The sequence below is a fragment of the Cervus canadensis genome, chromosome 2 (assembly GCF_019320065.1).
Source record: "Cervus canadensis isolate Bull #8, Minnesota chromosome 2, ASM1932006v1, whole genome shotgun sequence".
Classification (NCBI taxonomy): Eukaryota; Metazoa; Chordata; class Mammalia; order Artiodactyla; family Cervidae; genus Cervus; species Cervus canadensis.
In genome coordinates this window covers 102,829,836-102,856,096 of record NC_057387.1, presented here as the reverse complement: position 1 = coordinate 102,856,096, position 26,261 = coordinate 102,829,836, and the positions used below count along the sequence as shown (strand labels likewise).

The 26,261-nt window shown below is 46.1% G+C and overlaps 2 protein-coding genes across 3 annotated transcripts; one reads left to right on the top strand and one right to left on the bottom strand.

The window, feature by feature from the left end:
* Positions 1-948: 948 nt before the first annotated feature.
* GNL2 (G protein nucleolar 2) lies at positions 949-25,674 on the bottom strand. 2 transcript variants are annotated; one of them, XM_043461860.1, is made up of 16 exons: positions 25,467-25,674; positions 23,706-23,790; positions 22,428-22,522; positions 20,719-20,858; positions 17,138-17,322; positions 13,929-13,995; positions 12,849-13,007; positions 12,199-12,312; positions 8,847-8,975; positions 8,008-8,112; positions 7,071-7,229; positions 6,742-6,855; positions 3,368-3,825; positions 2,950-3,035; positions 1,817-1,902; positions 949-1,139 (listed from the first exon to the last, which is right to left on the bottom strand). In XM_043461860.1, the coding sequence occupies exons 1-16, from the start codon at positions 25,528-25,530 to the stop codon at positions 990-992; spliced, it is 2,196 nt and encodes a 731-aa protein (XP_043317795.1). In that variant the 5' UTR covers positions 25,531-25,674; the 3' UTR covers positions 949-989. The 2 variants fall into 2 exon arrangements, with proteins under 2 accessions (XP_043317795.1, XP_043317796.1); XM_043461861.1 differs by lacking the exons at positions 20,719-20,858; positions 23,706-23,790; positions 25,467-25,674.
* On the top strand, positions 18,592-18,791 carry LOC122437209 (small EDRK-rich factor 2-like). The gene has a single exon (XM_043461864.1). It carries the CDS (start codon positions 18,617-18,619, stop codon positions 18,788-18,790), a length of 174 nt encoding a protein of 57 aa, XP_043317799.1. The 5' UTR covers positions 18,592-18,616; the 3' UTR covers position 18,791.
* Positions 25,675-26,261: the final 587 nt, after the last annotated feature.

The following is a 26,261-nucleotide window of genomic DNA, read 5'->3' as shown; positions in this document are numbered from 1 at the left end:
TTAGTGACCGGGCCATGGTGAGGAGACAACTGCATTTTACTCTTCCTTATAAGCTAGACTCAAAGTTCGGAGGCTCAGAACTCTTCTGGTTTCACAGACCCAGAAGACTAAATTAGCGACATAAATCTGATTCAGGGCAGACTAGCAAAATGACTAAGTTCCATCATTCAAACTTCCCAAGTAGCATAACTAAGAAGGCACTAACATCTCCCCTCGTTGGAAGGCGTTAGGTGCTCAGTACTGCCATGAAGAGGTGCTCGGACCTGACGCCTGTCTGGCAAGGGCTTCCAGGCTCCCTCAGAGAACTACAGGCCAACAAGAACTGTGTTCCACTGAGTCCAACAAGCCCTGTACACTTTCATCTCAAATCTCGTCACAGCTTTTACCCTCATCCAGGTGTCCTGAGAAACTAGTCCCCAGATTCCACTGAAACAGCCTGTCTGTGCCCTGTCAACTTCATGGCAAAGAGCTGTGGTCATGGAGATGTGCTAGATCCACAACTCCCTGACTGTAGAGCAGTCACGTCCTAACTGGGTTCTCCTAACAGACCCAATGAGGAACATCGCAAGCTGCTGTGGCTTTTTCTTCATATTTTAAAGCCTAGGCTCTGTACACAACATCTACAAAATTAAAACAAAAATAAAACAGTTCCATTCCAAACTAAATCGCTCATTGCTAGTACAGAAGAAATATCACACTCCATATTTTCTAGACCTTGGCCCTATTTCTGTCAGACACCTTCATGCCAGGGTTATACTCTTAGGAACTCAGAGGACTAACTCATTTGTCAGGAGTTCGAGTGGACTCCATCACTGAGATCCTTGGGGGTGAGGAGTTCTCTTTACTTTCACTAGTACTGGTGGGTGGTTTCAACTGTCCAATCTCAGAATAGAGGCATTCTGGCCTTTGAAATGCCAAGTGGGCATGAAGACAATGAACAGTGTCTAGTTGCATGTTTTTGTATAATTTAATAAACAACGTTTAACACGTTACTGCTTCTGTCTGGCTTTCTTGTGCCTGTGTTTCTGCCCTTCTGGGTCAGTGGTCTTTCTGTTCCGGTTCCTGTTTTTCACGTTGTGTGTCTCATAGTAGCGGACACCGACTTTCTTGGATCTCTGCTGCCGTGCTTCTCGCCGCCTCTGCAAAAACAGCACACACACCAAGAGGCAAAAAACCAATCAAACAAACGCTGAAAGTCACAGAAGAGGCCCCTGTTTCTCTGTGCTCCGTTCCCAGACTGCTCGCACAACACCTGGCGGCAGCACTGACAACGAGCGAGGGTTCACCTCCCGGACTCAAGCCCGCACTTCCACGGCAGCTCCAAGTGACAGGCTGTCACGTGGCCCAACCCTCGGCCGATGCCTGCGTCTTTTCCTCGGCACTCCTGCCAAGTGGTCCTCTGGTCTAAGGCTGGACACTCATAACAAGCTCTCCACCTCCCAAAGGGGACCCCTCCAGCTCTCAAGAGCCTGGTTACAGAGCTGAGCTTCACAGATGGCAGCAATCTGCCTGCACAACTCGGCTCATCATGTGTCACTTCCCCGAGGCCACATAAACCCAGCAGATGCCTCCTAACGGTAGTCCCCAAGTTTGAGGGCAGCGACTGGCCTTCTTGAAACAAGACATACACTCAGCTGACCTTCATGCAGTCAAGGTCAACTCTTAATCCTATTTCACTGACCTCAACCAGGTCACCTAGGACTCGGGTTCTGTGACTTAAACTCTAGAGCATTAATTTCATAAAGTGTGAGTTGTAAGAAATGTACTTCCCCTCTCTACTCTAAAACTGGGTGATGCTGAGGACCAAAACACGTACCTCCTTAGATGTAAGCGTCCTGCGAGTTTTGTCTGACTGCTCCTCTTCCCTCTGTGCTTTCCTCTTCTTTCCCTTTTTGGTCGGTGCTGGAAACAAAACACGCACACACAGAAAAGAAATGGGAATTTTTTATTTAAAATGTGCCTGTGAATCCTAAGGTGGGAAAGAACTTGATATACTGGAGGAGGAAGGCAGAAGGCTGGTGTGAATACAGTGTGGTATGAGACACAGATAAAACCAGGAAGACGCCAGAAGGCTGCCAGATTGGGGGTAGTAATCCCAGGCCTCCAGTTTATCTTGAAAACATACTTGATGTAGAAGTTATTAGAATGACTGCATAAAGAATAAATATATGAACCATCTGCCCACCCAAAAAAACTTGTCTTTGGATCCACGCGAATTACCAATTTAACCCCAAGAAATGTGCAGAATAAAAAAACGATAAGGACTCCCCTGAGAGCTCAGATGGTAAAGAATCTGCCTGCAATGCAGAAGACCCGGTTGGATTCCTGGGTCAGGAAGATCCCCTGGAGAAGGGATAGGCTACCTACTCCAGTATTCTTGGGCTTGCCTTGTGGCTCAGCTGGTAAAGAATCTGCCTGAAACGCGGGAGACCTGAGTTTGATCCCTGGGTTGGGAAGATCCCCTGGAGAAGGGAAAGGCTACCCTCTCCAGTATTCTGGCCTGGAGAATTCCATGGACGATATAGTCCATGGGGTCGCAGAGTTGGACACGACTGGGTTGAAGGGTTCTATGACTGATCTGGGAGGATCCCACAGGCCATGGGGCCATTAAGCCACCACAACTACTGAGCTGGAGCTCTGCAATAAGAGAAACCACCGAAATGAGAACCTGCGCATTGCAACCAAGAGGAGCCACCACGCGCCACACTAGAGAAAGCCTAAGAGCAGCAACAAAGACCCAGAGCAGCCATACAAAAATAAACGATAGATATTAAAAAAAAAGATAAAGACAATTTGTGTGATAAATAGTAAGTGGAACCAGCGTGATCTGCCAGATATGATAAATGTCAGGATGACAGTACAAGAGATAATTCCCGAGATAAAACTTAAATTTCCCAAAGTTCTGAAGATGCATATTGCATCTACCTGATTTCAGTAATTTAACTGTACCTGTATTGTCTACATCTTCTTCAGCTTTTCTTTTTTTTTGTCCTTCAGATTTTGCAAAAACCATTTCACTCAGTCCCTTGGATATCCTGAAAAGGAAGAGTCCGGTAATGAAACTGTCTGACATTTCCCTCCACTGCCCACAGCTCACGCAAACGTGAGGATGGTGACAAGCTCCCAGATGAAAGAAACCTGCTCTTCTTCATGTATGTGGTTAACGCCACTGGTAGAAGCAACACCATTTCTGCAGCCCCTGGACATTTGTAAAAGACTCAACCACTAAGTTTCTCAAGGTTCAAGCAGCTGTACATTTTTAAAATGTATAGCGACACCTTCCCCTACCCTATAAAAAATTCCTTATGGCAAGTTTCTGGGAAAATGAATAAGCACACAGCAATCTGTGAGATCAAGAGGACGCTACCTGATTGCTGAAAACTTCTTAGCTTTGGCTTTGTTTAAAAACCTCTGGTACTTGGCGATCTTTTCATCCAGGGCTTGAATAACGGCCTTAGTGGTGCGTCCCGTGTGTTCCTCCTGAGACTCTGCGTAAAACTCGTCCTCATCGTCTCCTGGGTGCTCCTGTTCCTCCTCCTCCTCCCTCTCTGCAGAAAGGCTCTCCAGCTCGTCATCAATATCGGACATCTCCAGAGGAACCAGGTCATCCCCAGAAAACTGAGGTGTAACGTTGATCTTGCCAAAGTTCTGCCGGACCCGCGCCAGAATCTGCTGCATTTCTGAATCGATGCCACAGTGCTGGGGCTCCTCTTTTTCCTTCTCGAGGATGGATTCCGACTCCTCACCTACAATTTCTGTGACTTCCTCTTCTGGGTTGTTCTGGGTTGTTTCTGTGGCAACTTCCAAAGATGAGGAGGATGGAAGCTAATCAGGACAGAAGGGTGGGGGTGGGGAGAGAAATGGAATCAGAAAATGAAAACTGAATTTCTTTTAATTTTTATTTTGTTACATTGGAGTATAGTTGATTAACAGTATTGTGTCAGTTTCAAGTGTAGAGCTGAGTGATTCAGTTACACATATTCTTGTATCTCTTCTTTTTCAAAAATTTTTTTCCCAATTTATAATACTGTGCATTATCCCTGCTGAATTTCTGAACTTACACATCATGCTCTCAAATGAGGCAGTCCTCTTCTCAGGACTAAGGGAAAGTGTCAGAAACATGCACATCTCAGTCATGTTGTTAACGTATCATTAAGTCAGTGTGCATTAAGCCCTGAACCCAGCATGCAAGGATGAGAGGAATACAGCTACAATCCGAAAGGGTGCGCCAATCACAGTACTCTGCCATCAAAACCCAAACCGCTAGACACACTGCAGACACAGGAGGTCGCCTACACCACCCCTGAGGACTGGAGGAACGGGGGCTGCTGAGAAAGCACGTCACAGGGACCGCACACCCCGGGGGAAGAATGGAGGCCCAGCAGAATGCTGAGGGCCAAGGAGGCGCTAGTTTAGAAAGTGCTGAGGGTGGAGGAGAGGCACTGAGGAAGCGGCTCGAAAGGAGGGTGGGAGGAAATGGAGGGTTCAGAACCAGCCCCGAGGTGGTGAACACTCAGATGCCAAAGCATGTTTCGGGGAAGGGGCCGAGGGAAACGTGGGCTGGCAGTGCGAGGCCTCAAGTATGGACACTTACAGCTGAGGCTGGAACAACTCACGGAATTTTCCACAGGCGAGGTGGCTGCACAAAGCACTAAATACATCAGGAACCCATGAAATTCAGGAAACACTATACAAAATTCCTACGTATGTTTTCATACGTTTTTCTATTAAGGTAGTTTTTTAGCCTTGGGATTCTCAAGGGAGTTTCTGCCACCACCAAAAAGAGGGAAGGGTGAGTCACAGAGCGGGGGTAATTGCCTCAACTTAACAACTAGACACGGAGGAAGAGTGAGAGAAAACCCCGCCGTTTCCACACAGGGTCACCTGGGGGCAAAGATGGTCTCCTTGGACCAGAGGCCTCGGCCCCACCAGCCACAGTGCTGCCTACCCCACGGCCTCCCTCCAGAACCACGGCACATCAGGCTCACCTTGCCTCAGGTGTTGGGGGTACTGCTCCCAGCACCTGGAACCTCTCCTGTGACATCCACAGAGCTCCTGCCTCAGGTAACCAAGGTCTCCCCTAAAAGGCCACTTCCCCGGAGGCCAGCCCTAACCATCTCACTTACAAAGCACCCCTGTCTCCCACAAACCCCTCAACCTGGTTTAGTCTCCCTCATCGCAATCAGTACATCCTGACATCACATATTTATCTGTGCACTACATGTCTTCCAGCAGGGTAATAAAAATATGCATTTGGCCTTTGACCCCCAGTTCCTGGCACAAAAGCTCCTAAAACGTTTGGTGTCTCTTGTTATTCTTCCTAAGTCCCTCTGCCCCAAATCAGTTTATGCTATTGAGACAACTGTGCTGGGATCCAGCTTCAGACTAGGAGCTGGCCACCGAGAGCCCAAGCAATTGCTGAGAGGGCTGGAAATTGAGTTCAATCACCATGGCTAACGAGACTGTCAACCGCACCTGTAAGGAAGCCTCCGGGCTGGTGAGCACCCTGACGTGCTGGGAGGGTGGCCTGCCGGGAGAGGGTGTGGACACTCCATGCCACCCTCCACCCCACAGATGCCCTATGCACCTGACATTCAGCTATTCCTGACTTGTATCTTTTATAATAAACCAGCAATCACAAGCAAATCACTTTCCTGAGTTCTGCAAGTCCTTTCAGCAAATGATCACACATGGGAAGCACTGAATTCGCAGTCAGCTGGGCAGATGTGTGGGTAGCCTGAGAACCCCGTCTATGCTGGCACGTGAGGTGGGGGCAGGCTTGTGGGTTTTAGCCCTTAACCTGTGGGGTCTGCACTGACTCTGGCAGCTACCCAGCTGGTTCCGGAGCTTGTGTAACAGGTACAGAAAGATGAGGCCCATCTAGGATCAGAAACACCAGGTACTCCTCCACTGGCACGTGGACATGTGCATGTGTGCGTGTACAGGAGGGCGGGGCCTTGTCCTGCAGTACTGGTTGTCTGGTGGTTTTAGTGGAAGAGGAGAAAAGGTTGAGTAACATCAGTTTCAGGTATGTTGATTTTGAAATGCCAGATAAAATATTCAAATGGAAATTTCTAGCTGACAATGGAAACTCTGGGACTGGAGCCAGGTGAGAGGATATCAGAGAAATATGGACCCAAAAGACTAGCTTAAAGCAAAACTTAAAGCCATCTCTTCAAGAGACTTGGCTGAGCTCTGAAGAAGACCCTAAAATAGAAAGGCAAAGTACTCAAGTTGGAGCCTTGCGCAGTCCACTGCCGGGAGGGACATGAAACGGTTGGGAAGCTTCTCGGGGTAGCTCAGAGCCCCAAGACCTAAGACTTTCCCTGAGCATCCACCGTACCACTCTCCTTTCCCGCCTGATCACGAGCTTCCTGAGGGCAAGGACCATGTTACCTAATCCCGTGCTCCCAGTGCCCAGCACCTGATTGGGTTTGTGAAACAAAATAAACCTTGGAAACATCTCTGTTCTTCAAGCAGAACACAAGACACAAAACCATAAGCGAGCACTCACAGGTAACGAGCTCTCCTTTTTCAAAGCCCTGAAGACTGGCATTTACACTTAGTCTTCTATCACACCTCTACTTCCAGGTCACCCCCCCCCCAAGGTCACAGCCAGTAGCACTTGGGATGGGAGACACCGCAGTTGGAAGTTATACCCCAAAGGAAGATGATGGTAGTCCAAAGACATGTGGGTCCAGTAACCCCACTTCCAGAGAGGTGGGTCCACCTCTGTCTTACCTCAGGGGCTGCTGGGGCTTCTGCATTGGGCGGCTTGACAAAGAAAGGAATCCGGCCCCTCTGCCAGTCATTGAGGACCATCTTCCCCACAGTCCGCAGGTCAGGCTCTCCACCCTGAAACGTTGCAGAAAGATGCCCAATTCAAACCACAAAGCCGCCTCCCGCTTTGCTGGCACATCGCTGTCCCAGCTGTCCGTCACCACCTGCTGCCAAGGTTCATACTTCACACTGCTCACACACATGTACCAAAAAAAAAAGGGCCACAGCACACACCGCGCACACAGGCCTGAAGCAGGTCCCAGTCTGAATTCTCACAAACCTTGGCTCACCTTTAATAACTTCCCTGTCCGGAAAGCTAGCTTCTCCAGAAAGTCCTCAGCGTTCTCCCAAGAATCAATCTTGTATGTCTTGCTGATATATTCTGGTTTTGCTCGTTCAAGTACAGCACCAACGTGGTCTTCAGGAGTCTTAATTTTTTCAACTTGAACCTAAATATTGATAGGAAAGCTCCTGCTTACAAGCTTGACTATGGAAGGAGTGAAGCTCCGAGGGTTCTTTGTAATCGTGTCTGAAAATAGATTTCAATGCCTCAAAGCAAGCAGGGCCCAGAGGTGGCGAGACATGGTTGGCTGGAAGGAGTGCCATGGAAAGCCGACCGCAGCCGGGAACCCAGAACCCCTCTCTAAGCTGGCTCTAATCCGGCTCAGCACAAACGGACGGCATGGCTTCCGCAAGCACTTTAAACTCGGAATGCCCTGTGCTACTGACTTGCAGAAATGGTTAAAAGTCTGCCAATTCCAGGACACAAAGAGAAGGGAATAAGTAGTTTAAGGAAGGAGGGGAGGAGCCGCCCAGGATGTATATAGCCAGAAACACTGGCGAAGGTTAAGTGGAATCATTTAAAGCTCTAGGTCGTCTTCAGAAACAAGTGAGGAAATGACCGAGTTCCAAAATGACTCAACCCATAAACCCACGAAGATGAATTATTGCTAAACATAAACAGGCCCTGCTTCCCTCTGGATCCCGTGTGTAAACGACAAACGCTTTTGTGGGATGACACTGACCAGATATGCCCCTCAGCCTCCTCAGACAGGCTGAAGTGGAGCAGGGAGGCCGCCCTGCTCAGTGTCACGTTCCTCCAGTCTGGTCAGACAGGCTGACCCCAAACTGCCTGCTGAATGAGTGAAAAGCAGAGGTCTCCAGAGCTCCCCACAGCACGCTCCCCTCGAAGGCAAACACAGAGCCTCCCGGGACCAAAACACTCACGACTCCTTTCAGCACAATGTCTGTCTCCGAGTCCTCGGAGGGGTAAACCACACCCGGACAGTCGATGAGGAAGATCCGACGCATCAAGGTAATGTACTGCCAGACCTAAAAGCAGAGACTTCTGTTTCTGACTGTTTCGGCTCAGTCCCGGAGAGGGGTTTCACAAAGCCCTGATGCTCATCTAACAAGAAAGGGGGTTGGGGCTGGGGGTCGGGTGCGGGGGCGGTCATAAGAGGAGCAGCCTGCTAGGTAGTGAAGCTCCAAGCCCCTCCTCCGTATGCCGTGCACGAGGCACTTCCACGAGGCATAAACTATAGCTTCCATCAGCTAAGGGTCTAAAAATAATGCAGAGGCAGGCTCTCCATCTAGGATTGTGCAATAACGTCCAGTAAAGCGTTCTCTGACTTCTCGAAAAGTACTTCTGGAAGCTTCATGCTGCTTGGCCCCAGTTCCTTTCACCAGAACCATGCTGCACCCCACACTCCGTGTTCTAGGGTAGGCCCTCTAATCAGCACAATCTGTCTTAAACTTGAATTGTTCTTTCTTAAGCCAGACATCAAATATTCTCCAGTTTTGTTTATCAAAACAAAAGGCTGGAGTGACATGAAAACAAGACTCAAGGGGCACACAGCAAACCGTGCCAAGATCAGGCAGTGGCACCCAAAGGAGTCTTATCCAAAGGGCAGAAACAGCTCCAAGACATTCCCACTTGAGACAAGGGGACTAAACGCCCAACGGAGATCTCATCCAAGAGAGGCAGACAGACGTTTCCATGTCCTGAGTTATCACCCTCTGTGGAAATAAGTCAAAGTAAGACAGACCCCCCAAGCCAGAGGTACCTTTGTTTCACCTGCGATGGGGGCCACGTTGCAAACCTTCTTGGAGCGCAGCGTGTTTATCACAGAGCTCTTGCCAACATTTGGATAGCCAATGAACCCCACGCTGATCTGTTTCTTGTCTGTGTGCAACTGTTCAAAAAAAAAATACACACCACACACACCTGGAGTGAGTATCTTTGGGACAAACAGGTTGTGTTACTTTGCTGCCATAAAGAACACAGTACAAACTACCAATACAACTTGATTTAAAGCCCAGACACGCACCACCTGCCTAGTCTGAGTGGGCTGCATACACGTCCTCATTAATAAATCAGAGGTGAGTCAGCGCCTCAGTCACTCATATGAAATTATTCTTGAATGTTTTAAGGTTGAAAGTATGTAGGTTGAGAAACAAAGGAAGAAATAGCTCATTAGTCATCAGTTTAGAAGAATGCTATCCACTGATACAATGTCTTCAGGGAAGAGAACCTTACCAGATGCACCAATCCCATGACCCACCCCTCCTCTTCTCTGCACACATTTTGCATACTCACTGCCAAAAACAAATGACAAGAGAAAAGAAAGGCAGCATCAAAAGCTAGATAGCTGGGTGAGAGTCTCACGGAGGCAGAGCTCAAGAAGAGTCTACAAATGAATGGGGGCTTCTGAGTAGAGACAGAGGACTGAACATCTGTGACTGCCCCACTCCCTCCACAAACCCCTGGGACCACAGCAGTGAGAATTCACACACACCCTGTCCCCACAACCACAGAGACAAAAGTGGGAATTCACACCCCACCCCCATCCCCAGAGAGCCAAACACACAGAACGGAAGCATAAGCTAGAGATGAGACAAAACAAACTAATGTGTGATGTCAACAGAATACTACCAGTTAAAAAGTAGTATCTAACTTGGCCCACTACAAAATGTGAAAGCTACATGGCTGCAAAGGTAGAAAGGCTAAAAATGCAGCAAATACACTGCAAAATGCAGTGAATACAGGCCTCGGGAATAGGCAGTACAGCCCGCTGTAAGGGTGGGCCTGAAATCCAGAGGACTGACCAGTGGACTGTCTGTACAAAGAGTCACACCTCTCCCTCCCCTGCCCAGCACAGGGGCCCCAAGTTCTGTGCCCCGGAGGCTTAGAAGACAATAACTGCTTTGGAACCCTACATCTTTGAAAATATTTCTAATTTTCAGGCCTGACAAGGACCCCAGATTTACACAGAACAGTTGCTGAAAGCAAGTGTTCCCAGAGAGCTGAACATCTAAATACTGAATAGTGCAACCCCAGGCCCCTACTCCCACTGCACTCCTAGAATCCTGGCAACCAGGTCCACACACCCCTGAGCTGGAGACGGGAAGACTCCCTTCTAGGGAAACTCACAGGTCCAGGAGGAAGACCTACAGACGGGGACTCCCATGATGATTCAGTGCTTAGGGCTCAGCACTTCCACTGCAGGGGGCACAGGTCTAATCCCTGGTCAGGGAACTAAGATTCTGCACGCTGCATGGGGCAGCTAAAATAAGACGAAGAATAATAGACCTGCAGATAGCGCCATCTAGAGTGTCCCCCAATGAAATCCTGGGTTTCTTCCCAGTCACCCTACAGTAAAGCCTCTCAACAAGCCCACCCCCTGCATAAAGCTTCTATAGCCTTTTGTCTGTGGCTCACTCTTAAAAATGAATGGAGAACCAAGAATAACCAGACACTGAAGTGTGACTCCAGTAGAAAAAACAGCAAAACAGCAACTTGGAGGACACAGTGTCAATGTAAGAAAATGTAGAGGAAAATTCCCAAATACCACTATCCTCATCGTCCTCAGAGACAGAGAAGCTAGTGCATCCGTGAAACACGAACAGGCTATAAAAGGGGGGAGGGCGACTTGGAGTTAAACAAGGGCTTTCAGAAGTTAAAAATTAAAAGTGAGAGGCAAAACACATTTCGTGATAGAACAGCTAAATGACCGAATCAAGGTAACTGCCCAGAAAATTAGACAAAATGTCATAAATGTACTGAAGCAAAGAAAATTCAACAATTGGGACTTCCCTGGCAGTCTAGTGGTTAGAACTCCGTGCTTCCACTGCAGGGGGCATGGGTTCAATCCCTGGTTGGGGAACTAAAACCGTACAGCCATGTGGCAAGGCCAAAAATAAAAAATGAAGATGCAATGGGGTACCTTCAACATTCTAAGAACAAATGGTGTGAGGGTAGAATGAAGAAATTTGCAGAAGGCAAGGTCTCAAAAAAATGTTCCTCCAAAGTACTCTTCCTCAGAAAGCTTTTGGAAAACACATTCCATCAAAAGGAGTAAACCAAGAAAGAAAAAGGATTCAATGAACAAGGGAGCCAACACAGGGAACAGCCCTGTGAATTCTCAGATGATGGTGAGAGGAGATCCCAGGAAGACCCAGCCGCAGTCTGGGACGTGGCCCCACCTGGACGGGAGGTGCTGGACACTCTGAAAGTTCCCACGCTATCGAGGATTTGGTGACACATCAGCGACAAATAAAGCGGAGCTACTTAACACCAGATAAAACAGAAGGTCCTGCTGGAAAGGAATTATAATCATAGCATTGTGGATCAGCAGGGACTGACACTTCGGTCGTAATACTATAAACACTGAACAAATGGTAGTTTAGCCAAACGCCGTACAAGGACACAGTAAGTGGAGAGAGAGGACAGGGGTAAGAAACCTAACTCTCATTTTTCACAGCAGGAACTTAACAAACACGTAAAACTGAGTGGGGTGGGGAATGAAACACAAACTCATAAGCGTGTACAAAAATATGGAAGAAAATGCCAGAAGTTAAGAGCCATGAATTTCTTCTGGAAAGCAGGGAAGGGTAGGACAGAGGTCATGTATCCTTTGTTAGAAGCCAGGTAAGAAAAAAAAAAAAAGGCCAGGTAAGATGAACTGAACACATGAATACACAGTTGCAGGTACAGAACAGGAAATTTCGAGGAGGTTTGCTTTCAGGGCCTCCCTGAGGAACTAGCGTCTGACCAGGGATCAGAAGCTGGAGTCCAGCAGGGTCCCTTCTAGGCAGAGGGGAGAGAATTGCATGGCCTAGGAGCCCAGAGTGGAGAGAGTGCTGGGAGAGGGCAGGTCATCAACACCAAGCAGAGGGTGGACCATTCGATGCCAGGGACAAGGCAGAAAGGAAAGCGACGTTCGCTGGGGAAGGGGGTACAGGCTGAGCATCTGAGGATCCCCTGTAATCCTGAGGCTCTGTGAGTGGTTACAGCTCCAGAACACACCGTTCTCACTACTGAGAAGATGTAGGAGATGAGACACACTCTGGGAAGAGAAATTCTCAGACCAACCCACAGCCCCCCAACTCCAGGAGGGGCAGGCCAGGTTTCGATACCTTTCCAAACTGCCGCAGAAGCTGAATAAATGCTCCTTTGCCAAAGGGGTTAGTAAGACTCGCGTGGAAAGCAAGTGTCGGGTAATCCTGGGAGAGGACGGCAACCCATCGTTTCTAAAGGGAGAAAAGAAAGAAGCTGGTAAATTGGAAGTTGTTTATTTACAGCACAGGAAGAACCAGAGTGTGAATGACAGGACAGTACTTCACACGTACAGCTGTCCAAGGAAAATGTTAGCTGTACTTCTTTGAAATACTTTTTTCAAGTATGACAGTTGATGCTGTTTTCTGCCTTATAAACACAAAACAGTATTCCCAAAATGCCTTCACTGTTACTAAAGGCAATTAACCTAACATAATGTGAAACGGGCCAGGGGCCGCAGCTGCCGCCCCTTCTAAAGGCCCACACTAGTCCTCCCGTGGGCACCGCAGCTGTGCCACTGCCAACAACCAGGGATCAAAGGTAACTGCCCATCATCAATGAAGCCCATTTTAGTTTTGCTTTCAATGAAGACACTTCAGTGACTACAACCTCAACAGTGCAACACTGCTGCCCCATCTGCTGCCCCAAACCCTATCACGACACCTACTTATTCATGGATAACGAGCCACGTGGCCTTGGTCATCTGTTTTGCATTAGCAGCTGTACTTACCGTTGCCCAGGTTGGAACAAGGTCACATTTGTTAAGAACAAAAATGAGATGTTTCCAGGGTTTCTCTTTTTTCAAGTAAGTCTCAATGTGAGGAGAACGTGTACCCATTGGATCTCTAGCATCAAGAACCTGAACCACGACATCTGATGAATCTATCACCTGCAAATTCAAAGAGGTGAAAGTGATTTGCTACAGTAGTACACAGGCAAAATTAAAGAGAGAAGGCATTTAAGGGAACCTGGGAAAAATAAAGCAATAACAGGGATAACCTCTCAACAGTCTTATGAGGAGAGCAGGTTGAGCCAATCTCAACACCCAGCGATCAGTATTCTAAAAAGTGTTTTTCACTCTGTGGGTATCTGAAACTTGTCAAAATTTCAAACAGAACTGGCTTGGATGAAACCAGTCTATTTCATGACTGCTATGCAATAGCGAGTAGAATCATTTACTTCTTAAACCTCTTAAGTTTCTGTGTTATAAGTGTTTTGCATTTTACCAAAAAACCTAAGAAATTTAGTTTGCTTTCATGGTACTAGTTTCCTATTACGTTACCGTTTGATTACGTGACTATGCTTGAAAGACTTTGTTACTGAGAATATTACTCAAATGCAACTCAGCCAGCTGAACAGCACTGGACCAGGACTCAGCAGACACAAAGCCTCCTGCACTAACTACCTGGGTGAGCTGGGGAAGGTACTCAAGCTTTCAAGACATGCATTCTCGTCTGTAAAACAAAGACAGCTGGACGAAGGAACTCAAAAATTTTCATGCAGCTCTAACCATGTATAATAAATCTCAGCAGAAATTTCATTTCATCAAGTAATCGAAAGAAATATCAATATAAACAGAGAATATATGAATCCATGTAATGTGGTTGTTACTGCTATGAGTAATAAAAAAAAAAAAAAAAAACGCGGTTATCTACAACAACAGTAGTATGTGCAAAGCCATATCCATCCTGGTTTCTCCATGGAAAAAGGATGGGTGGACGGACAGAGCATCAGTAGGTCCAAGTCCATTTTCTCACAAGATCATGAAGGCCAAAGGAACCACTCAACGAGAGAAAATTTAAAGTCTTACCTTGTAGAGCTCACCCCATATTCTTTTAGACTGTCCCTTTTTAAATATCTCTTCTTGGGCTTCATTTCTAAACGAGAAAGCAACCAAAGTGAGCAACTGATGCGCTATAACGATTAAAGGATGTTTTAAGGAAAAATCAACCATGTGCCCAGGGAAAGGGGTATAAAAAGACTAGTTGTTATCAACACGGCTGATGATTAGAGAAATGCAAATTGTAACTACAATGAGGTATATCTCACACCAGTGAGAATGGCCATCATCAAGTTTACAAAAAATAAATGCTGGAGAGGGGTTTGAGAAAAAGGACCCCTCCCACACTGTTCATGGAAATGTAAACTGATACAGCCACTATGGGGAACAGTACATGGGTTCCGTAAAAAACTAAAAAGAGAGCCACCACATGACCCAGCAGTCCCATTCCTAGGCATCTATCTGGAGAAAATCGTAATTCAAAAGGATGGATGAACCTCAATGTTCAATGCGGCACTACTCACAACAGCCAGGATGTGGAAGCAACCTAAATGTCCACTGGCAGAGGAACAGATAAAGAAGGTGTGGTACATACATACAACGGACTACTGCTCAGCCACAAAAAGGAACAAAACAGTGCCATGTGCAGAGACGTGGATGTACCCGGAGACTGTCATACAGACTGAAGTAAGACAGAAAGAGATAAATACTGTATAATATTGCTTGTGTGCAGAATCTAGAAAAATGGTACAGATGAATTTATTTGTAAAGGAGACACAGAGCCACACACACAGAAAGCAAACTTATGGTCACCAAGTGGGGAAGGGGGGTGGGATGAGTTGGGAGACTGGGACAGACACATATACACTACTATGCGTAATACAGACAACTAAATGAGAACCCACTATGCAGCACTGGAGAGGGAAATGGCAACCCACTCCAGCACTCTTGCCTGGAAAATCCCATGGACAGAGGAGCCTGGTAGGCTACAGTCCATGGGGTCGCAAAGAGTCGGACACAACTGAGCGACTTTACTTACTTACTATATAGCACAGGGAACTCTACTCAAAGCTCTGTGGTGGGACTTCCCTGGTGGTCCAGTGGTTAGGGATCTGCCCTGCAAACTAGGGGACGTGAGTTCAATCGAGGAACTAAGATCCCACATGCTGTGGGGCAACAAAGCCCAGGTGACACTCACTGAGCCCATGAGCTGCAACCACTGGGGCCTGCGCGCCCTAGAGCCCGTGCTCCGCAGCGAGAGAAGCCACCGCAATGAGAAGCCTGCACACCGCAACTAGAGAAACCTCCACTCGCCACACTAGAGAAAGGCCAAGCGCAGCAACCAAGACCCAGTGCAGCAAAAATACATAATAAATATATATTAAAAAAATTTTAAGAAGCAGCTTTAACTTAGGCAGTCTGTCACAGAGAATTATGAAAAGGAAATCAGCAGGACCTACAATGTAATTCACAAGCCACAGCTCCCAAGGAGAGTGAAACTCTGCTGGTAAGGTTGAGAATCTGTTTACTAGCCTCAAAGATATCTACCCAATGTCTCTGACATAAAAAAATAGTTTTGTCTCCCCTATTGCTGACTGAGGGCTTCCCTGGTGGCTCAGAGAGTAAAGAATCTGCCTGCAATGCTGGAGACCCAGGTTCAATTCCTGGGTGGGGAAGAACCCCCTGGAGAAGGGAATGGCCATACACTCCAGTATTCTTGCCTAGAGAATTCCATGGACAGAGGAGCCCAGTGGGCTACAGTCCATGGGGTTGCAAAGAGTCAGACACGACCGAGAACTAACACTACTGCTGATTGTGCCTTTTCGAGGTGGAAAAGGAATGAGTGGTTCAAATCAGTAGAAACATACAAAGTTCAAAAAGCTCTAGGAAAAAATGAACTCGCTGCCTCTTCCTGCTTGGCCTCAAGTGGCTTGACTTTACCTCCAGGAGTCCCAGCGCTAACGATGGGCTGAGGACAGCACCGAGGCGGTGGGGCTGAGGCAGGGACAGCATGTCTCCACCAGGGCGCCTGAGGGACACGGGAGGGGGAACCGGGAGCATCAAACTGGAAGACCCTTCCTGGAGGGCAATGGGGCAGCCACCGATCAAAAACCTGCGTACTCTTGGACATTGTCCTTTCCCCTAGGAATTTATCCTTGCGGAACAATTCAAGATAAGAAAGAATTAGTCACACTGACGTTTTACCCTACAATCGTCTACCACAGGGGAAAACTCTGAACAGTGTAAATGTCCAAACATGCAACTGGCCACAACAAAAATCTACTCTGACATGAAACATTATACTGCTGTTGACTAAGTACTGACATGGAAATATATTCTTAATAATTGAGAAAAATACATTAAAGTCAAAGCAAGTTAAAATACAGTCTTCAAGTATCACATTTGTAAGTAAAAACGCCACATTAGAAACGTCTAGATTAATGTGTATGTGTGTGTGTGCTTCCCAGGTGGCAGTGGTGGTAAAGAACCAGACTGACAGGGCTGGAGACATGGGATGCAGGTTCCGTCCCTGGGTGGGAAGAGCCCCCGGAGGTGGGCATGGCAACCCACGCCAGCGTTCTTCCCTGGAGGATCCCATGGACAGAGACACAACTTAGCATGCACACACACACATATATATACACACACACATATACATATACCCTTGAATGATTCTTGATCTCCTTTTGGGTATGAATGCCTATCAAAGTATGATGAAAGTTACGGATCCTTTTCCTCTCCCTCCTCTTCCCAAAAAACAACAAAACCTCACTACTTTTATGTATGCACAAAAGTTTTCCATATTACCTTCAGATGGTCACAGAAACCTCAAAGGCCATCCATGAACCAGAGACTCTGGTTAAGGAAATCCTGATAGTCACCAAAATATTAATAACAACAGAGGTGGAGGAATTAGGAGTGCTTCTTTTCTTTCTACTGTATTTCCAATTTAACTATATTTTGAAAAATTGCCTGTGACAGAATATACTGCTATTATTACAAAGAAAGTGTCACTTATTTTTATTTGGGGGTATTAAGAGGCCAATAGTAAATCATCTATCTTAAATTAACTTCCATCTGGCCCCAACCAATTTCACTAAATTTTCTAGTATAAGGGAAGAGGCTAACTCCATCTATGAGATAAATTACTGAGCTTCTTGCAGGTAAATAACTGTACAGAAGATGTTTGTTTTACAAAAGAGCAAACGATGAGATGTGCATGAACTTCAAAACAGTACCTCACACCAGTGTCTTCAGCTACCAAGTCACGATCCTTGCCCTGGTCATAGCTCTCAGTGGATGTTTCTGCATTTTCTATAAGTGACTGCATATCACTTGCAAATAAATTTGGCCGCTTCCTCTGTGCTTTAGGGCCAAATGTTGTTTCGAAGCTTTCAGTATCAAGGATGTGCACCTTTGCATTCTAAAGAGAGAGGAAAATTATAGGTAACACCAAACAAAGCACAGAGCAAAAGCATAAAGTTCAAAACCTACCCAAGAAAGGCTTTCTGCTCTCATTTTTACAAAGCTCAACCCATACCAAAATATGTAACAGGAATACAGCCTGACTTCTCATCAAAAATGCTTATTTCAATAGCAAACACACTTGTTCCCCTCTTCTTCAAGTTCTGTAAGCTTCCTTAGAGAAATACAAAATACAAATAAGCAAAGCAAATATGAAGAGCTGTGTGTAAGACTTGCCAAAAACTCAGCTTTATTTCATTTATCATAAACTTTTAGTCAAATGTAATTAAGGTTACAATACTGAAAATTAGCTTCTCTTTTCTGACCCCCTCTCTTTTTTTAAGTTTTCAAGTAAGTGCATAAAATTCGCCAAATTCACAGATTTTGTCAAGGACGATCATGCTCGAATTTGTGTTTTTTTTTTTAAACCAACTGTAAATGCCAACTTTTTCTTGGAAGTTAATTTCTTTCATGGCTAAAAGGAATTGCTTGTTTTGTAAGATGCATTTTAGTTTCAGATAACATTTTCCCTAATTTAGGTAACATTTTTTATTAAATGCACATGGAAAGTCTTCAGATGAAAAACATCTAGCAAAAGTCCAAAATAATAGTTTAGATGTGATAAAGGGAACCTGATCCTAACTAGAATTTGATGTGCCTATAAAGCAGTTACGAGCAGAGGAATTTTTGAAGCAGGATGAAAGTCACAGTCTGAGTTAGGATCTATCACGTAACAGTATGTTGTTAATAGCCGGCAGAGAATATCCTCAGTTTAAAAAAAAAAAATCACCTTCTGCCCTCAGTACAGGCTCCTCTGTAAGCACCAGCTACTAAACTCAGAAGACAGAACAACCCCATGGCTTCTAAACAGAATCCCCTCCAACTCCTAAAGATCCTTAAGATATTAGCATTTTCTCAGAGTCTCTAACCCATCTCTTAGTTTACTTTTACTCACTACACTCCAACAAGGGAACACCCCCACACAGAACAGTCATGTTTCACATGAGAATTAGGTTCTAAAGTCACTGGGAAAATCATGACCAAAATTATCCTTAAAAATCTCTTAGCCTATAAAATACAGTATACCTGGATCTGTGTCTATAAACCTATACCTCAGGAAGTACAATGTAGTAATATGCAGGGTACAATAAAATACACAGGCAAAGTAAGTTACAGTATTTTGACTGTAGTATTGCCATAGAAACACTGGTACTGAACGAGGGGACGCAACAGAGGCAGGCCGGAGCCGTTGCATGACCCGCAGTAACCAGCGCGAGCTCGCCCGCCAGAAGAATATGAAAAAGCAGAGCAACTCGGTTAAGGGAAAGCACCGAGATGATGGGCTTTCTGCTGCCGCCTGCAAGCGGAGGGACTCGGAGATCACGCAGCAGAAGCAGAAAAAGGCAAACGAGGAGGAACCCAAGTAGCCTTGTGGCTTCGGTCCAACCCTCTCGCCCGTCGCCTGTGTGCCCGGAGCCAGTCCCACCACGCTCGCGGTTTCTCCTGTGGCGCTCACGGGTCCCAGCTCGGATGGCACGCCCTTCGCCCCGAGTCTGCAGCGGGTCCCTTTTGTGCTTCCTACCCCCCAGGTAGCCTCCCTCCCCCTGGGCCACTCCTAGGGGTGAGGGGGTTACCCCTTCCCAGTGTTTTTCATTCCTGTGGGGCTCACCCCAAAGTATTAAAAGTAGCTTTGTTAAAAAATAAAAACCACAGTAATTATTATGCACATACAGGTGAGTGTGCAAAAGTTAAAAGTATATTTGATTTGACTACATGTGTGCATGCATGTGCGAGCTCAGTCATGTTCGACTGTTTGCAGCTCCGTGGACTGTAGCCCACCGGCTCCTCTGTCCCCAGGATTTGACCACACTGTGAAGCCAATCTCAGAATCAGATTTTATGAGCAGTGGATACTGAAGTAGTGCAGTGGAAAGTAAAGAATCCACTTGCCAATGCCGGAGATGCAAACGACTTGAGTTTGATCCCTGGGTTGGGAAGATCCCCTGTAGAAGGAAATGGTAACCCACTCCAGTATTCTTGCCTGGGAAATCCCATGGACAGAGGAGTCTGGAGGGCTACAGTCCCTGGGGTCACAGAGAGTCAGACATGACTGAGCGACTGAGCATACACAAACACACACAAGGTTTTTCAAGGCCAAAGCAGAAAACTCATCAGTTACTCTGAGTACTGGCACCAAAATACAAGCCGGCTGCTGCAGTCGTGGACCCCCCACTCTACACTATCAGGCATTTAAGCGCTGCATTTTAAAAGCACTGAACAGCCGGCATGTGCAACAAAGCAATAAATCCACAACAGAGCTTCTTCTCTGTTCTTCTCATAAACAGGATTCAACAGTTTGTTAAAAGATGGCTTTAGGGAGAACAGACAGAGAGAACAAGAGAAATGAGCAACTTGTCTGTGTTTCACGAATTACACTCATGTGTTTCCCTGACAGAAAACAGTCACTCCACTAATAGGTGCCATTCTTCTAGTCCGTCATAAAACAAAGCATAATTGACAAAACCTGGGGCAATAACCAGGCCCTGGGTTTTATTCTGTTCTGCAAGTAAACACTTTTCTTTGAACTGTTTAATTCTTGTATGTATGTCAATGTTTTCTTCCCCTCCTGATGCTGGAACCAAAGCTCTATGCTGTAACTGATGGATGTTTGGGGAAATTATTATTCAGTTCATGTAAAAATGTACAGCCAAGCTTTAGGCCACTTCTCTGGTTCCCTGTGAAACTCACTCCACTCAAGCCAGATTCAGTCCTTTCTGCACTTTGAACTTCATCGATTTTAACAACCAATCTGACAGGCACCCTTTCCTTCAGGGGACAAGACTCTTAAAGGAATTCACTGAAGCTGAAAGTACTCAACACCAAAGTCTCCTTTCCTACCAACCCAGTCCTAATTCTACATTTCCCCAAAGTTTGAAGGAATTACCACTTAAACAAGTTTGCCTGCAAAAACATTTAAAAATGGTATCGGTAATAGCCATGATCTATTTAGCTCTAATTAACTGGTAGCCTAAGTGCTTGCTTTGTGCCAAGAGCCTTAATGGATGTTTCATCTGCATCCAATCACCCAAGGAGGTGGCCCATCCTGACTTTAAGGCTGCAGAAAGGGCCACAGCAAAAAGGTTAAAAGTCAGGCCTGTACTCTGGTCCACCATGCTACTGAACCTCTCCGACAGAATTCGATTCATGCTAAAGGTGAGACCCTTAATAACGGCGAAAGGAGAAGTCTCAGAAAGCTCATCAGTACTGCATCAGACACTATTCTCCATAGAAAAAACAAGAGCTAAATACGGTAGAGAGGGATCTGTGTGGTCTGCCAGGGACATCCTCCGTCTTACATGAGGCCGGATTCGATCATGGAGAAGAGACATGGGTAACTTGCTTTGCTTCATGACAACTTTGTATGGATCCTTCAAGACTGTGTCCATTTCCTCTTGAAATTTTTGTAATGATGACTGCTTAATCACACGTGTATTTCCTGTTTTACAAAAGAATGTTACCATTTAATAAATTGCTCCTTATTGCTTTCGCCTCCATGTTCCCATTGACACAGTGAAAGGCAAGATTTTTAAATTGCCCTCACTTACCCAAACACCTGACACATTTACCCTAAAGCCATTTTTAAACTTAGAAGGCAAACACCAAAAAACACAAAAACTGCCTCTCCTGCATTCATTCACTACGAACTAAATCACCAACCCAGACACACAAAGGGTTTCAGTAGTTTTCCAAGTCCAATTTCCTGACTGGACAAAACTGAAAAATAAACATCACTGAATGGAACTGGGATTTGACAGATGTTCTACTTCCGGCAAGAAGTGGCAAAGAAATATGGAGCCAATCACAGCTGATCAGTTAGTGTACTCAGAGGATCCCGAAGCACAGCGTCTCCTAAGAGTCATAGCTCCTGTTCTGAGGATGATGAAAGCTTGAAGGGACTGTTCCATCAACCAACCAAGCCCTGCAAGGGAACAAAACAAAACTACGAAACACCTCCTGGAGCACACCTTGGAAGTGAGAGCCTGTTCACTAAAAGGCACATGGCAGCACACATGCCAAACTCACAGTGAAGACCACACCGGCGGGGACGGCGACAGCGACAGCAGTTAATGCTTCCACTGTACTTCTTACTGGACACTATTCTAGACACTTTACATCATGGATTAACTCAATTAATTACCACAGCAGACCTACAAAACAGGTGCTACTTTTGTCTTCATTTTGCAGATGGAAAACTGATGAGCACACTTAAGAACTTGCTCATGGTCCCAGACAGGGTAGAATGAGGACTCGCACCCAGGAGGTCTGGATCTAGAGTCACAGGACCTTGCCACCACGCTAAAGGCCTCTTGAAGGCCTCTCAGACACTTTCCTGTGTTGCAGTTTTCTAGGGGATACCCGTCCCACCCAGAGATGTTAAGAGATGTTCAAGTACAGTTCAAACAGCAGGCAAACAATGGGGTCTGACCACCTGACATGTCCACACAGCTGGCAGTGCTGAGGGAAAGGCTGGGAGCCCCGACGGAGATGAACGTGGGGTTTCCAAAGGAAGACATTCTGCCTTCCCACTGCCTCTGGAGACACACTACTCACTCCTGGGAAGGACTAACGAGAGGTCCTTTCATTTTCACTCAGTCCAAATACAACTGCACTAAGAAAAAAGGCTTCAGAGGAACTTCAGGCTAAAGGCACAAACACACCTCAAGACACCTCTCAGTCATCTCTCCAGGTGATCAGAAATTAGAAGAGGAGCATAGGAGCGCTCCAAGGTCTGTGAATGCTAGTCATTCAGGACGATCTCATCTAAGAGGTTCACTCTCAGTGAACAATGATGAGCTCTTTTCAAAAAAGGAAGTCATTTATGAAAGCCACCGGTACCACTTTTCTTTGCATTTTCCCCATGGCAGGGACTTCTTAGCTCATTCCTTTCTCATACTGTCCTTGACAGGTTCCCAAAACCCGAATACCTTTTAGACACCTGAACATTCTACCCTTTCCCAAACAGTGCACATTTTCTAGGGCAAAAGTAGCAGAGGATCATACTCACCAAACCACTTAATGTTCGGCTCCACTCTTGCCACTGTGCCAGATGCCACCGTTGACTGAAACTGCAGAGGCTTAATCACTTTACCACGGCTGTTCCTAAATGGAGGAAATAACAGATTTGGTTTGAGGACAGAAGAAAGACAAGGGCAAATTTGGGTTTACAGAATACCCTTCCCATCAAAAGGACCTCTTTTTTTTCCCCCTTTTCCGGGTTTTAAGCAATCATGAAATACAGATTTTGGTAACCAAAAAGTCCTTTGACATTCAAAACAGATTGCCCCAAGCCATTTAACCTCTTGCAACAGAGCACGTAATGATATTTGCTCGATGAATAACAACTAATTCCCATGTCTAAAAATCTGTTTACTGTTTGCTTTAAAAAAAAAAAATCACATACTTGAGCCTTTTGGGGATAATTATTTGAAGGCTGGTTTAAATGAATTTTAAGTAGAGGGTGATTTATGCTGGAACTCGAAATTTTAAAACAAACTGCAGAGGAGGTGACTAAGGCAGATTAAGTTCATTGACGTTTGTGTTTTAGACACATCTTTTAGAACGGATGAAGAATCCAATTACCAAACAAATTAAGACCAGTTCACAAAATGTCACACTCAGCAAGTCCCTGCGGTCGAGGCTGCCTCAGCAGAACTCTGAGTTGTGATGAGTGTCCAAGTGCCACAGTGTGGTGATCTAAAGTCTGGCCTTAAAAAACAACTTTTTTGGCTGCTTTCATGACACTGCTCTATATGCCTTGTTCAAGAAAAGCAGATTTCTATCTGACAGACATTTACCCTGAGATGTAACACACCATTCGTGGAGGCCGAGGCTGTGAGCAACAGGGCTGTTGTAGGGTAAGGACTGTGATACGATCACTATTTCACCACCCACTACTCATGTCTCTAACTCAAAATTGACAGTTGATCATATAAAACAGTATTTGAAAAACATGCTCAGTTGAACAAATGCTGAGTGCCTGCTCCAGGCAAAGCATCAGGAAGAGTCTGTATGATTCTGACACCTAACTGTTCCTAATGTACCAGTTTCTTAATCTCCTAATGTTTGATCTTAGTTTAATCAACAGCAAAATAGACAGTAATTCTTGCTTTACATCTCAGAGAGAAAGAGAAGGACAAGTTAGGATAGCAATGCTGGCTTGGCGTCACATTAGGGGATGCCTATTTGGGGAAAGTGGAGGTGGGAGTATCAAGGACTTCACAGGTACAGCTACAAGTCCAGGGCAGGAAGGGAAGGGGGAGGGGACAACAGTGTCCAGGCTCACCTGCGCTCCTTCTGTCTGTACATATTCAGGCGTCGAATTGTGGCCCGGTCCCTCATGTTGTGGCCTCCTGCTCCCTGCACTCGATCTAGGAAACACAAAAGTAGTCTGAACACTATTTGATAACCAACAAGTCTAACTATAGCCATTGGTTTAAGCACACCAACCAGTTCATTTAAAGTAGGCAAGCTTCCACCTCAGTGCAAAATCTCCACTTTCTCCACCTGTTGCTCCAACAGAATCATTCCTGGAAGCTACATGGTATGACAAAGCTGACCTAATCTTGACTCCTCCATAGGACTGTTTTGAAAATGATAACAGGTAAGGTTTCTGAGCACTAGTTATGGCACTGTGCTGTCCATACTACTTGTAATCCATACAACAATCCTATAAAGAGGGTCACATTATCCCCATTGTGCAGCTTAAGAAACTGAGGCACAGTGGGCAGCCATCCTGTACAAAGAAGACAAAGATGGCACAGACAGAATTTGAACAAAAGCACTGGATCACCATCTCTGCTGTTAACCACTAAGATGCCTAGCTCTGGGTTTCAGTGGAACAAATATTGAGTACCTGCTCCAGGAAAAGCATTGTGAAGCTTCTGTATGATTCTGAAGCCTAGGTGTTCCCAATGTACCAGATTCTTAATTTCCTAATGCTTGATCTTAGTTTATTCAACAGAAAAATAGATAGCAATTTTTGCCTTACATCTCAGAGAGAAAGAGAAGGACAAACTAGCATAGTAACACTAGCTTCACATTTGGGGATGCCTTCCCTACAGTCCACAGGGTTGCAGAGTCCGACGTGACTATCAGCTGCGCATCAAGTCGCCTGTCTGTCTACTCCTGAAGTCATGCAGTAGAAAAGAGGCTGAGACCACAGGACTGGTGGGTCTACTGCTCACTAACTTGTCAACTGTGAGAAGCCACTTCACCTATTTTGGCTCAGTCTCTTCACCTATAACATCATGATCTCTAAGGGCCTTTTCAGGCTTAATACTGTAAGATGCCCGTCTCCACAAATTGAATAATTTAGCAGCAGTCCAGGGAAAACATTCAACATGAACCAAAACCAAAACCTTTAAGCCACATTTTAATATGTTTTATTAACTAAACCCAAATGGAAAGGACTCTCACAAGGGCTACCTTGTTCACTCCGTGGTGGAACCTCAAAATCCATACACATCTCCAAAAACATCTTTACTGACACGACCGTATTTATTTATCCGTAACGTTTTCTATGCACTTGGACGATTCCAAGAGCCAAATCTACAGTCCTTTTCTCATTTAAACGGCCAAAGCTAAGGTGGCAGGCAAGTGTGGCAAAATATAAAAGGCCAGTTGGGTTGGCCGACATGACTTTTATCTGACTTTAACTTACTTCTAGCAATTCCTTGAGCTAGACTTATACAAGACTTAACTATATTGGGGGAGGGGCTCCAACACCCGACACACACAGGAAAACAAGAAAAGGTCAAATTTAAGTGCCCCTTCCAACTCTGAGCTTCCCAGTCTCACCTTGGAAACGCCCCAAGGCTGCTAGGCCCAAGAGTTCGCTTTCCCGGCTTTAGACCTGGTGTCCGGCATCTACGCTTGAAAGGCGGGCAAGACTCAGCCCTCCTCAGTGCCTCTGAACAAGGAATCACCTTCGCCCTTCTCTTACCCAAAGGCGACAGCGCTTGAAGTCACTTCAAGCAAGGCACTCGGAGTCCCTAACCCCAAGCTTCCTCCAAGCCCCACCCTCCGCAAGCCCAGCCGACTGTACCGGGATTTGTGCTGGCATTAGAGGGGTTGATGGTGCTCCGTCCTTTGTACTTGGGCTTCACCATCTTGCCGACAGGACTGGTACCAGACCGTTGGGCCCGGCCTGCGTGGGGTAAAAAAGCTCGTAACTTCCCAAGCCGGACCGAAGACACCCGCTCGAACCACGCTGGACCGCGTGTGCGGGACGACGTCACTTCCGCTCGCACTCCTTCTATCCCCCGCGCGACTTCCTGCGATCGCGAGGCGCGCGCCGCCGCACTCCTAGTTCCGCCCCCGCCCCGCCTTTTAGACATTTCCCAGCGTCGAGCCCCGCCCCTCTGACTCCCTAGCAACCGCCAAGCTGCCCTATGTAGCAACCACCCAGTTACCCTGGACTTATGGCCTAGAACTCCTAAGTCTAGGAGTCCTGCCCGCAAACGTAGATGCCCCTTCCTAAGCCAATGACGCAAACTTAAGTTTAATTATCTTCTGAATTTGTCCTCTAAGCCCTTCCAAAAGTGGCCAAATACCCAACAGCCAAATACCAATCAGATCTTGTCATCCCTCCGAAAACTCCACTAGCCTATCATCACTCTCAGGGTTAAAGGAGAGAAAGAGAAACTCAAACTCTTTGCTATCCCTACAGAATTTTGCATGATCTGGTCCCTGCCTACTTATTTAACCTCATTTGTACCTTCCTCCCTCTGGTCATTTTTGCTGAATGTTCCTTCTGCCTGAATCATCATTTTCCTAAACCTTTGCGTGGCTACTTCCTTTTGGTCATTCAGGTTTCAGCTCAAATTTCACCTACAGGTAA

Excerpts from the sequence above, each read along its gene's own strand:
- LOC122437209 (XM_043461864.1), top strand. The coding sequence starts at position 18,617 with ATGACCCGCAGTAACCAGCGCGAGCTCGCCCGCCAGAAGAATATGAAA.
- GNL2 (XM_043461860.1), bottom strand. The coding sequence starts at position 25,530 with ATGGTGAAGCCCAAGTACAAAGGACGGAGCACCATCAACCCCTCTAAT. Across the intron at positions 22,523-23,705 it reads TACAGACAGAAGGAGCGCAG|GAACAGCCGTGGTAAAGTGA; the intron begins GTGAGCCTGGAC and ends TCCTCCATTTAG. Across the intron at positions 1,903-2,949 it reads AGAAGATGTAGACAATACAG|CACCGACCAAAAAGGGAAAG; the intron begins GTACAGTTAAAT and ends TTTTGTTTCCAG.